Source organism: Chelonia mydas, chromosome 1 (assembly GCF_015237465.2).
Source record: "Chelonia mydas isolate rCheMyd1 chromosome 1, rCheMyd1.pri.v2, whole genome shotgun sequence".
Classification (NCBI taxonomy): domain Eukaryota; kingdom Metazoa; phylum Chordata; order Testudines; family Cheloniidae; genus Chelonia; species Chelonia mydas.
In genome coordinates, this window is record NC_057849.1 from 318,634,933 (window position 1) to 318,648,096 (window position 13,164).

General features: G+C 45.4%; 1 protein-coding gene across 14 annotated transcripts in view; it reads right to left on the reverse strand.

The window, feature by feature from the left end:
- KIF21A (kinesin family member 21A) overlaps positions 1-13,164 on the reverse strand; it is a 165,434-nt gene that overhangs the window by 44,418 nt on the left and 107,852 nt on the right. For 8 of the 14 annotated variants that reach the window (XM_037889118.2, XM_037889107.2, XM_037889117.2 and 5 more), the window contains 2 exons: positions 5,622-5,787; positions 4,976-4,996 (listed from right to left, as the gene is read on the reverse strand). In XM_037889118.2, the coding sequence (XP_037745046.1) occupies positions 4,976-4,996; positions 5,622-5,787 (187 nt within the window). The remainder of the gene's footprint in view (positions 1-4,975; positions 4,997-5,621; positions 5,788-13,164) is intronic. The other 6 variants (XM_043551328.1, XM_043551317.1, XM_037889113.2 and 3 more) reach the window with 1 other exon arrangement.

Genomic DNA, 13,164 nt, shown 5'->3' on the forward strand with positions numbered 1-13,164 from the left:
ATGTACCTGCCCTTAGGGTCAAGGCCATGTGGCCTATCAGCCAGAGTCAGGGAAGTGGGCCACTCCCTAGGGGCGGGTTGTGGCCATGATGGGAGACCCGGGCCCTCCCTCTCCACTGGGTCCCAGCCCAGGGCCCTGTCAGCAATGGGGTTAGTCATCACCCAGTCAGCAGGGAATCCTACCGCAACATGCTGACTTTGCTCAGGTGGTAGATACCACTCCCCTTGCCTCCCTGGGCCACTTCCTACTGTGGTTACTGAGGTAGCAGTCGCTATGCCGTCAGGATCTCCGGGTTCCCTGGCTGGGTTAACGCTCTGGAACTCCAGCTCCCGGATGCTCGTTGAGGGTTGCAGGTTACCAATCTGAGCTCCGGGTCCTCGAGCTCTTGCAGTCTGCAGCTATAGCAGCTTCTGGTCTGGAGCCTCCACCAAGTGTCCTCTCTCCTTGGCGATCAGCCTAGAATGAGCTGGGCTGCTCCTTTTTATACTGTGGTAGTAGTTGGTGTATGCCAGCATGGTCTGAAGGGTGGGGCTTGTACCGCCCATAATGCAGAGTTAATCCTATCTTGCCCAGTGCGGGGTATGCATACCCCATCACATATGCCTTTGAGGAACCTTTTAGTAGTTGGATGTGACAGCACTGAGTGCTCCTCTACAGGTTGGTGAAAAACTGTAATAGCCGCTAGGTGGACCCTCAGAGAGCTTCGATATAGACCGGACCATTTTAGGGTTAAAGCATAGTCTATATGTGGAAGAGTTGTGGATGCTGGGGAGATCTGTTGGGACATACACCAAGTCTGAAACCTGGACTATTTCTGCAGGTAAATGTGCCGTGTCGAGGACTTTCTATTGTATAACGAATTTCTTGTACCTCTCTTGAACAGGAGCTTTCTAGGTGTTGGAACCAAACAGAAGCCATGCCTTGAGGCGGAGCATCCCCAAGTTGGGATGTAGGATATTTCCTTTTTTTTGTGAGAGGAGGAGCGGAGTGGCTCAGAGACAGATCAGCAGACACGCTGCAAGCTGTGACAGGTAAGAGTACCAGGTCTGTCTCGGCCAAGTAGGAGCAATCAGAATGACCCAAGCTCTGTTCCTTTTTATTTTCAGCAGGACCTTCGACAGTAGGGGAAATGGAGGGACGCATAGAGAAGGTCCCTGTCCCAGGGGAGGAGAAGAGCATCACCTAAAGAGTGTTGTCCCATCCCTGCTCTGGAGCAGTAGCGTGGACACTTCTTGTTCAGGTGAGTGGCGAAGATGGTGTCTCCTATCATCTAAATAGGTCGTGAAGTACGGATGGGTGTATCTTCCACTCATGATTGTGTGGAAATTTGTGATGGAGACTGTCCGCTATCGAGACTTGAGTACCCAGCAAATACACCACAGACAGTGTAACATTATGTCAGATGCACCAATTCCATAATCTCATCGCTTCTGCAAATAGGGAGCGTGATCTGGCTCCCCCCTGCCAATTGATGTAGTACATACAGGCTATGTTGTCTGTCAGGATCTTTGTGTGTGATCCTGTGATCAATGGAAGGAAACGGGTGTAGGCATTCCACAAGGAGATTGATGTGGAGAGATATCTCCATGGGTGACTATTTGCCTTGTGTCGTGAGGCCATTTAGGTGTGCACCCCTCCCTATGTGTGATGCGTTGGTGGTGAGGAGCAATGATGGTGATGTTTGTGAGAAGGGGATCCCTTTGCAAACATTAGCTGGGTCCTTCGACCAGTTTAAGGAGTTTTTGATCCTGGTGGGTAGTGACAGGGGTCTGTCCAACCTATAATTGTTCAGTCTGCAAACGAAGCTGAACTGCATTGGGCGGCATCTTATGTGAAGCCTGGCATGAGCTATCACTGCTATGCCTGCTGCCATATGTCCAAAGAGTTGTGGGCTGCTTTGAATGTGTCTATAAGTGTAACTAAGCATAGGGACCTGTGCTGAGGTAAGAGGGCTTTGGCCTGTAATGTGTCGAGGTTGGTCCCAGGAATTCCAGGCATTGCACGGGAGTGAGCGTTGAGTTCTGAGTGTTGATCTGTAGACCCAGTTCTGCAAACAAATATATTGAAGTGTTGGTGAATGGTGAGCCTCCTGGAGAGATCGAGCTCTGGGTAGACAATTGTCCAGGAAGAGGCAAATCTTTATCCCTTGAGAGTGTAAGTGAACGGCCACCACTGAGAGAACCTTGGAAAATACTCTTGGAGCTGACGACAGCCTGAAGAGGAGCACTCTGTATTGGTAGTGGTCGTATCCCAGAGTGAATCTGAGAAATCATCTGTGAGCCAGTAGGATTGAGATGTAAAAATAGGCACCGTAGAGGTCAAGGGCTGAAAACTAGTCTCCCTGTTCCAATGCTATAATGATCGTCTTGAATTTTTGAGCCTTGACAAACTTGCTGAGAGCTCTGAGGTCTAGTATGGGTCTCCAACCTCCCTTCCTTTTGGGTATTAGGAAATACCGAGCAGGGCCATCCCTACGGGGGTGTGGGGTCCGGGGGGGAAGTGATGTCACTTCCAGGACTGACCGCACTGACAGGCCTACGGACCCAATGGGTATGGGCACCGAGTCATTGGCACTGAAGGACAGGAGTAAGAATTCCTCTAAAAACACACTCCCAGTACACAAGCCCACATCGGTCCTCTTGGTTCTGAGACCTCTGCACCGAGCCTCTTGAGACTGAGACTCTTGAGACTGAGAGGAACAGAAAGCCAGTACTGAAGAGGAAATGAATCAAAGATAATATCCTCCTCCTCTCCAGACGAAGCCATCATGCCTTCTCCCTCATCCTTGGCAGACGACTTTTGCTGTGATTTCTGTGAGCCATGGGTGCCAGACCGAGATGGCCTTGGTGCTGGAAGGGTCAAAGATATCAAGTGAGATGGTGATTCGCGATCTTGGGGTTCACTATAGGGGCTTCCCGCTCTCTTCTTAGATGAGTTGAGAGAAGAGTCTGCAGCCTGCTTCTTCGACCTGCAGCCCTTAGATCTAGAAGGCTGTGGGAAAGACTCACATCTACCATGTGACTTGGGTCGGAGAGCTGCCTCCATGAAGATAATCTTCTGGAGGAGCTCCGTCTTTGCGGGATCTTGGCTGGAGTTGTTGGCAAAAACCACACTTCTGTTGTACGTGGCCTTCTCTGAGGCAGTGAATGCACTGAGAGTGCTTAGCCACGATCGGGATCACCTCTTTCCAAGTAAGGCATTTCTTGAAGCCCAAAGAACCAGGCATACCCAGATGGGGGAAAGGGTCCACGATAGGGGAGAAAAGGCAGGAAGAAAAAATAGACTTTTTTTTTTATTATTATTAAGGATAAAATAAAGAAAGGGGAAAAACTATAACTAGGAGACTAACTATAAGTATGTAGATTAAGACGATAGTCTTAATGGACTGCTAATGCCTCCTTCTCTAGCCAGGGATGGTAGACAAGGAACTGAGGAAGGTTAGCCCGCGCACACTGGCTAGTACCGTGGCTCAGCATGAGTAGAGACAATGCGTGTGCAGGCCCAACAGAGACTGCTACAGAAGTTCCCGATCAGCAGCGCAAGGATGCAAGCACACCTACAGTGTAGCACCCATAGAGACACTACTCAAAGAAGAAAAATTTTCCTCACTTGTCAGGTCTTGGGCAGATGCCTTAACCTCACCATGACTCAGTTTCCTCATTGCAAAGTGAAAATACTACAGCTAATCTACTTCACAGGAGTGTTGCAGGACAGTTCATGCTTGCAAAGTGTTCTGAGATTATCAGATGAAAGGCACTGTGAAAATACTTGCAGAATATCTCTATATCTATTTTGATTTTGAATACCCCTAAGAAGTGCCTGACTTAATTTGACAGAATAAAAATATATCCAAAGCTGAAGAAACTATAACATTGACTGCAGGTTGGAGAAATGTTATTCTAATTCAAATTGACTTAATAAGCTTACACTTATTATTGAAGTATATAAAAAGTTATTAACATTACATGATCAAGTTTCTATTTTATCCAAGCTATAACCTTTGATAACCTTTGACATCATTCCTGAATGAATACTAGCTTGATGCAACAACATATTTTGAGATGGATCTTCAGCTGATGTAAAATTATCTCAGTGCCAATGAAGCCAACAAAGCTATGACGGTTTAAACCAACAGACCTTCATAATGAATGGGGCATCTGCCTCCTTAAATGCAAAATCTTCTATGAAGTATCACTGGGTTAAATAAAACCCTATCCCTGAAAGTTATCTGACTTATATGCAAATTAGTATAAGACAGTTCAATGTGGTTAGAAACTTTGCAAAACTATACAGAAAGAATTGCAGATTTTGTGAAACCTGAGGTATTTCTGATGTATTCATAGAGAGCAACCAAAATAATGTGGTGTTTTGGAGGATTTTTTAAATTTGTATTCCCTACCTTGCTAATAATTTTAAAGTGACAAAATATATACTGACTCCATAAAATGATTAAAATAAATTAAGCCTTGAATAAGAGTGTAAAATAGTCCGTTATACAGCGTGCATTATACACGTTCTGTAAAGCATTTAAGTTTGAAGATAATTATCTGCAAAAGGTTAAAAATTAATTGCATGTTAAGAGTTATTTTTAATGTCAAATACAAATGTTATTTGTCACAGCTACAGCAATAATAAAATGTGATGAAATACCCCATTGAGAGAGAGACAGAGAGAGAGAGATATATATATAAACATACTGTAGGCTCTTTAACAAGTAAATTAGGAACAAGTTTTATCTACAACTGTATTTGCTGCACTCACTTCTTAATGTGGGCTTGAGTACTTACGAGTGTTTTTAAGTGGTGTCACTAAAGGAAAGAATGTTTTTTAAGCTTGTGTGGTAATGAGTATGTATATGAAATAGTACATGCAAACTGTTCACACGCTCACAAATTCTAGGATGCACCAGTTAGTGTACATGAACAATTAGTAACTCATGCAGCTGTACAGTACACAGGAAGCTAAACATACTTACCCAGTGGTATGCTATCTAGGTCTGTGTAAATAACAGCAACAAGGAAACAAAAAGCAACACTCCAATCAAAACAGATCCATTACAAAAAATCCCACATTAAACTATATTATTCATAGTTTCACCTAAGAGAAAGCAGAATAGATGCTGTAGCAGACATTTAGCACCTCCTTCAAAAAGTACAAATATATGAAGAGAGAAGGGGGACAAATATTTAGAATTTAATGTTTAGAAGTTTAAATAATACCAAATTGTCAATATTAATTTTTGTAGAAACAATAGGCAGTACATTTTGAGTTAAAAAAATTGTGGCGATCAAAACTTCCTTATTTCCTGCATTTCCCTGCTGCATGGACATTACAGTTAGGGTGACCAGACAGCAAATGTGAAAAATCGGGACACCATGGGGGGGGGAGGGCTAAAGTTGCCTATATAACATAAAGCCCTTAATATCAGGACGTCTGGTCACCCCAATTACACTTTCAAAATGGTTTGCATGCACGTCAAGTGTGGAGTATATTTTTAAATGTAAGATGTTAAAATACAGCATCTATTCAGAAAAGTAATGACCTAAAATATCTAGTACATCATGCATGAAAAGCAAACCTGACATGCAGTGTACCACCCCTTTATAACACGCCTAAATTACCTTGCAAAGCATGACCCAGCAAAGCATCAAGTTCGGGATTTAATTCTGCCTTCTCTTTCAGCATATGAAATAGCAGCTGATTTTGAGTAGAACTTGTAATTTCTGTTTGCTTAAGGCGTCCTTCAAGAACTTTAATTTGAGCCTCCTTCTGAGCTGCTTGGAGACCCTATAAGAAAAATGACAAGTACTTTAAAAACATTCTGAGAAGTCGTCAGTAAATGAGAAATCTTACATGTTGTTTTGATTTCTGCAATTTAATGGTCAATTTGAATCTGCTGCATCTCCTCATATTTTCAATGGATTAAAAGGTAACTAGTGGCCAAACTTTTTTGGGCATCCTCTGTCTGCTTTTCTGTTTCACCTTCTTTCCTCAGGGTTAAACTTTCCAGCATGCACACGCACAAGTAGGTGCCCAATTTAGGCATAAGCCAAATGTATAAATTGGGTTCATCCCCAAGCAGACAGGATTTTTGCACCGAATGAAGTACAAGCAAAGTGCACGCAAACTTGGGCTTTAATTTTTCCATAACGCAGTCCTCTTATCTATTGCCTGTTATGTTACCTATAAAACAAAAAACAAAACTATAAACTTCCAGGATCATTACATGAACATTCAGTTTTCTCTGGAAAGCTCTCAGGACCTAACCTACGCAAGAATCCATTTTAGGATCAATTCCACAGATGTGTTGACTTGTGAGGCTTATTTAGTTTGAGAAAGTATTGCCCAAAATGGAAAACTTGCAGCAAACGTTTTCCAAATGGAGGAAACTAAATAGTTAAAAGGCGCATCAATAAAACATCTTCTTGAGTGTATTTTTCAAGGACAAGAGGAACTACATAGATACATTTGACAGCCTGTCGTGAAGTAGGTTGCAGGAAAGAATTATAAAACTACAAGCAGATACATCAGGAAATCCAGTTTCCCAAATTTTAAAAGTTTTCAGGCCACTCTTTCAATTCTGTTTCCCCAAGAGGATGCTGGTAAACCTTTACCTCTTTGTAATGAATACTTTTTTAAAAAAATAAATCAACAGGTTCTGCCATAACCGGCCTTTGTGTGACAAGGGAAATAACTAACTAACAAAACAAAACGAAAAACAAGCAAGGGAGGAAGTATGCAAAAACTTTGGCTCTGCTGTATGTTAATCATCTAACAGGAGGAGGAGCAAAGGGCCTCACACAATTTTGGCCTTTTTATAATTACAAAAAGAGGAAGTTAACCAGTAACAATGTGCAGTAACAATGGTTCTTTGAGACGTGTCCCCCTACGGGTGCTCCACTGTAGGTGTATGTGCGCCCCTGTGCCTCTAATCAGAGCTTTTTGGTAGCAGTGTCCGTGGAGTCTGCACATGAGCTCTCCCTCCCTCGTGGTCTGCCTCGAGGCTATGTAGCACTGTGTGGATGAACTCTCCCCCTTCAGTTCCTTCACTGCTGCAGAGCCCTATGGAGAACTCTGAAGTAGAGGGGAGGAGAGCAGGTTGTGGTGCATCTGTAGGGACACACATCTCGAAGAATCATCGTTACTGCACAAGGTGAGTAACTTCCTCTTCTCCTTTGAGTCGTGTCCTTATGGGTGCTCCACTGTAGGTGACTCCTGACCAGTACCCACCACAGAAGGCTAGGACTCTGGAGTGGAGTCTGTTACTACAGAGAGTACTGTGGAGTCGAAGATCATGTTGGAGGCCGAATCTCCAGTGACTGCATAATGTTCTCCAAAAGTGTGGGAAGAGGCCCAAGTTGCTCGTCTACAGAATGCTGAGATAGGGATATTTTTAAGGCATGTGACCAAGGTAGAAACTGTCCAGAGTCCATACGCACACCATGAGGTCAGAGGCAGCAGGTTGTGCCCTTGATAACAGTGATTAATGTAACCAGAGACCCATTTGGATAGTCTTTAAGCAGATATCATAGAGCCTTTGGATCTTTCTGTGAGTGAAAGGAAGAGCTTAGGGGATTTCCTGAAGTCCTTAGTCCTGTCCAAATAGAATGCTAGTGTTCTTCTAACATCTAGCATATACAGAATCGTCCCCCTGTTCTCACAATGTGGTTTTGGGGGAAAAAAAGCAGGGAGATGGATCTGTTGATTCACATGGAAAGTGCAGAGAAAGTAGGGAGCAACTTGGGATATGTCCTTTACTTTAGTTACTTTATCTTTAAAAAAGACCATGAATGGTGGGTGTGCCATCAAGGCCACTATTTCTCCTATATGTGTAGCTGAGGTGATGGCAATTAGAAACGCTGTCTTCATGGACAGGTGTAAGAGAGAACAGATTCCCATGGACTCAAAGGGAGGTCTAATCAAAGCCCTGAGAACTAGGTTAAGATTCTAGGCTCGGGAGCAGGGAAGAGATTCCCAATGCCCTTAAGGAATCTATGCATCAGAGGGTGAGCGAACACCGAGTTCTGTCTACCTGGCGGGAGACAGCAGTTTTTGCCACTAGATGTACCTTAAGGGAGCTGAGTAAGAGTTTTGACATCTTGAGGTCTAAAATGCAGTGTAAAATCAGAGGGAGGGAAGAGGAGGTTGGGGCTATGTGTTTAGAATGACAAACTTGGAATAATTTCCATTTTGTAGGTAAATATGTCGAGTGGTCAACTTATGGCTGTGTAGCAACACATCTTTCAGCTTTTCAGAGCATTCTGCCACTAAGCCTTAGAACTAAGAAAGAGCCAAGACTGGAGGTGGAGGACCCGCAGGTGGGGGTGAAGGATCAGCCCATTGTTTTGAGAGAGCAGGTAAGGAATGGGCTGAAGAGGAACTGGAGAACATATTGCCATCTGTGTCAGGTAAGGGAACCAGACTTGTGCTGGTCAGGAGGGGCAATCAGAATAATTCTTGCTTTGTCTCGCTGAATTTTCAACAGGACCTTGGATAGAAGCGGAAACTGGGAAAAGGCACACAAGAGGTCCCCGTCCCATGGGAGGATAAGAGCGTCTCCCAGTGAATGTTTCCCCAGGCTGGCCCTGGAGCAGTAATGAGGACATTTCTTGTTCCAATAAGTAGCGAAAAGATCCTTAGTCAGGGTTCCCCAAAGGGTGCATGTATCTCAGAGCACCTCTGAGTTCAGTTCCCATTTGTGGTTGTGAGAAAAATTCCAACAGACTCTCGGCTGTCACCTTTTGTATCCCTGGTAGATAGACAGCTGAGATGAGCACATCATGATGGATGCACCAACTCCAGAGTTTGAGTGCTTCTGTGCAGAGGGAGGGAGATCTGGCCACCCCCTTGGCAATTTATGTAAAATATATGTGTCATATTGTCCATCATGACCTTTGTGTGCACGTTCTTGATGAACGGCAAAAAGCGTGCACAGGTGTTCCTGACAGCCTTTAGCTCCCAAAGAGTGATATGGCGGGTCACTTCTGTGGAAGGCCATTTGCCCTGAACCTTGTGGTGGTGTAGGTGAGCTCCCTAGCCTATTAGAGAGGCATCCGTCCCAGGGTGGTGAGTCTGTGCAGGGGGAGGAATGCTCTCGCTTGGACTGCATTGATGTTGGCACTGAAACTCCAGTCACTGTACTGGTGTTAGTGCACCATTACAATGGAGAGAACCTGGGAGAATACCCTGGGTGAAGCAGTCAGTACGGATAATGGTCCTGCCCAAAGGTAAACTGTAGGAATCTCCTGTACAATGGTTGTATAGAGATCTGGAAGTAGACATCGTGTAGGTCAAGGGCCAGAAATCAATCTCCTTGCTCTAGACCTGGAATAATGGCTGCTAGCATGATCATCTTGAACCTCTGCGCCTTCCCGTATTTGTTTAATGCCCTTAGATCTAGATTGGGCCTCCAACCTCCCTTCACCTTGGTCATCAGGAAATAATTGGAGTAAAACCCCTTGCTCCTGAGTTGCACTGGGACTGGTTCTGTGGTCTCTAGATATAACAAATGATCTATTTCCTGACGAAGTAGGTTCTTGTTAGAAGGGTCCCTGCAGTGGGATGGGGAAGGAGGGTTGGAATGGGGGAGGAACATGAATTAAATGGTGTAACCCTTTGAAATAATCTCCAGGACCCATCTTTCAGAGATGATATTTTCCCAACTGCCGTGAAAGAGGGTCAGGTGACTTCTGAAGGGGCATGACAGGTGTGCAAATGGCAGCCAATGGTGCAAGGTATAATTATTCGGGGCCTCAACCAACCCATCAAAAGTGCTTAGAGGCGGTTTGAGAGGTCATGGGTTGGGGTGCGGACTGCTTCTACTTTTGAACGCTGGTCCTCTTACAGTGCAGCTTGTAAAAGCGCTGAGATGGTGGTATTGAGGAGGTTGTGACCTGTGCTATGGCTAAGAGGTATATCTTCTCTTCTGTCCCACAGCGTAGATTCCTAGGGAGTATAATGTGGCCCGGGAATCCTTCAAGGTGTGGAGAGAAGAATCTGTCTTCTCTGTGAAGAGTTTGGGCCCTTCTGAAGCTCTTTGGGCAACCCAGAAAGGTGTAGCCAAGAAGCCCGCCTCATTACCACTGTCATGGAGACTGGGCGGGTCCCTGTATCTGCTATGTCCAGTGCTGTCTCTAGCACCGGTCTGGCTATTAACTGACCGTCTTTGAGAATGGCCTAAAACTGCTCCTTTTGTGCCTCCAGTAAATGTTCCAGAAATGCATTGCGTTTCCCATAATTTGTAAAATTATACTTGGCCATGACAGTTTGGTAATTCATGACTCTAAACTGTAATGTTTCCGACAAATACGCTGTCCTCCCAAGCCCAATCGTATGGGGTCGACTGGGCATGATGTTGCTTGCTTCATCCATTAACCACATCCACTATAATGGAGTTGGGCTGCAGATGTTGAAACAGGAAGTCTGCCTCTTTGGGAGACATGTAGGGTTTTTTTTTTTTTTTTTTTTTTTGCTCTCTTGCTGGTTGGTGTGATGGAGGCTGGTGTCTGCCAGATGACTTTGGTCGGATCTAGAATCACCTCATCAATTGGGAGGGCAATTCTGGATGAGGAGGAGACGTGCAGAATATCCACCAACTTGTGATGTGTATCTGCCACCTCCTTTAGGAGAATCTGCAGCTCATCTGCCACCTTCTTGGTAAGATCCATGAAGTTCTTAAAATCATCCCCTAGTAATGGGGTGGGGGGAGGCATTACAGCCTCATGTGACAGAGATGAGGAGAAGTTTGCTGGATGCGTAGCTTCCCCTTTGAGCCCTTCTTCCTGTTCTGACAAACCTTCCTCCCTCCCCTGGCTCATAGGCTCTGGACAGCCAGGCTGCAGGAGACCATATGGTGGACTCTCGCTGAGAGACACTGGATGGTCGCAATGTGTGGGATGTGTACGTTGCCCAAGGATCGCCATACTGACATGGGAGGGGGAGGGCATAGGTGGTGGGGTTACCTCAGGGGGCTTGTACCATGATCATGGGATGGCTCAATGGAATTGAAGAGGATGCTTGTATTGTGATGGTGGCCCACAATGAGGGGCCAGGGAAATGACCTCCTCCTGGCCACTGTGAGACTCGTCACTGGGTAAGGGCAGTGCTGACTGGAGTATGGGTGGTACACAGCCCATGCCGAGAGAGATTCCAAAGTATTGGGGATTGGTGATCCCCAACCATCAGGTCTCCAGGGTACCGGAGCTCATGTGTACTGTGGGCTCACTTGGTACCACAGAGGAGTGTCCGTGGTACTTTGTCGTACTGATGGTTGAAAAGGTGCAGAACACTCCCTAGATGAGTGATTTGATGCACCCGGTACCAAAAGTTTTCTTGGTGCTGTTCTTTTAGAGACGGTACAGTAATTGTCTTTCCCTGGGTATCGGGGCCACAGATCTCCAGAGTACCAGAGCTCATGTGGTGCCGTAGGCTCACTTGGTACTGCTGAGGAGTGTCCGTGTTATGTTGTCAGTACCAATGGTTAAGAAGGTGCAGATCATTCCCTAGATTGAAGTTTTGTTGCACCTGGTACCAAAGTTTTCTCTGTACTGCTCTTTTAGAGACAGTATGGTAATTGTCTCTCTCCATAGAGGGCGGTACTATTGCCTCAGAGCCTGAGCCCGTGGCTTCTTTAGGCGGTGCAGCCAAGTTCATAGCAGAGGCCCCCTTCTGGGTACCAGGCTTCAGAGCTAACAATGCTGTCAGTACCGAGGTGGCCACACTGGGGAACCCCTTTGGCTGGCCAACAACTCGCCTGCCAAAAAACAGGTGGCAGAACTGGGGAATGTTTTCTGGTGCCATGGTACCAAGGTGGCAGCACTGGGGAACCCTTCTGGCTGAACAATGACTCAGCGCCCTTTTTACAGGGGGCCTATGCTGGTTTTTTTCACGACTCTATTCCCTTTGAACTTAAAGGCTCCAGAGATGATCCGGGGTCAGTACCGGAATCCCCTGGAGACTGAAATGCCTTCTCCATAAGGAGAAGTTTTCACTTCAGCTCCCAGTTCCTACCGTTTTAGCTGTGGCAGGGGAAGCACTTCTGTGGGACTCTCCCAAGCACCAGACACAGTGAGAGTGTCTCGCCATTACAAGAATCAACTCCTTGCAGCAGAGGCACCTCTTGGAGCCAGGAGAGCCGGGCATACCACTGGGCTGGGGACTATCATCTTCTAGCAGTGAGGAATGCAGAAGAAAGGTCTTCTTTCCTCCTCCTCTTCCTCTTTTTTTTTTTTAAACTGAAAAAACTTAGATTCTTCTAAACACCTGATGGGGTGGGGGAGAGTAGAAATTCCCAGAGACTGGGCAGGAAACAAACTAAATTCTTTTTTCCTTTCTTTTTCTTTTTTCTCCTTTAATCCCAATGGAGTAAAGAAAGGAAACACTATTAAGGAGAACAAAATAAACAAAAGCAACTACTACTTATGCTAATGACACAGATAAGGAAGGGACAACTGCTTGCTCTGTTCAAGGCCAAAGGCGGTTGAGAAAGAACTGAGGGCGGGGGTATGACCTGTTCCCCCCGGGGGGCCATCTGGAACTGGGGTACCACTGAGCCCTCTGACCCACCAGCCAAGGCTCCCTCTCACACTGTGCTGCTGTGACAAGCTGCAATGCCCTCCAACCTGCGCTTTCACTAGCATTCACACAGGTAGGGACAACCCAGCTGTAGTTACACCCAGGCTTTCTAACCACCAGCTTCCTATCCTACAACCCCAGAGCAGTACCGTACTACCTTGCTCAAATCGGGACAGTACATAGGTTTAATACCCAGTCCACATCTCCCTCAATGTGAAGAGGGCAATGCACACTTGTGGTAACCAAGCAGAGATTTTCCCCAAGCACTCCAGTCAAAGCTCACTGGTTTGGATTAAAACATAAAATAAGTTTATTAACCAGAAAAGATAGATTTTAAATGATTGTAAGTGATAGCAATCAGATGAAAGCAGATTACCTAGTAAATAAACAAAACGTAAACTAAGTCTAAGATACTAGAAAGATAGGATATGAACTAGCCAAATCCTCACCCTGGCTGATGATACAGGCGGGCTGCAGATTCTTATGGGACAAGCTGCACTTGTTTTACAGCTTGGATTCCCCAGGTCTTTAATACACAGGCTAGAAATCCCTTTAGACTGGGTCTAGCTCTTCCCTCAGTTCAGTATTTAT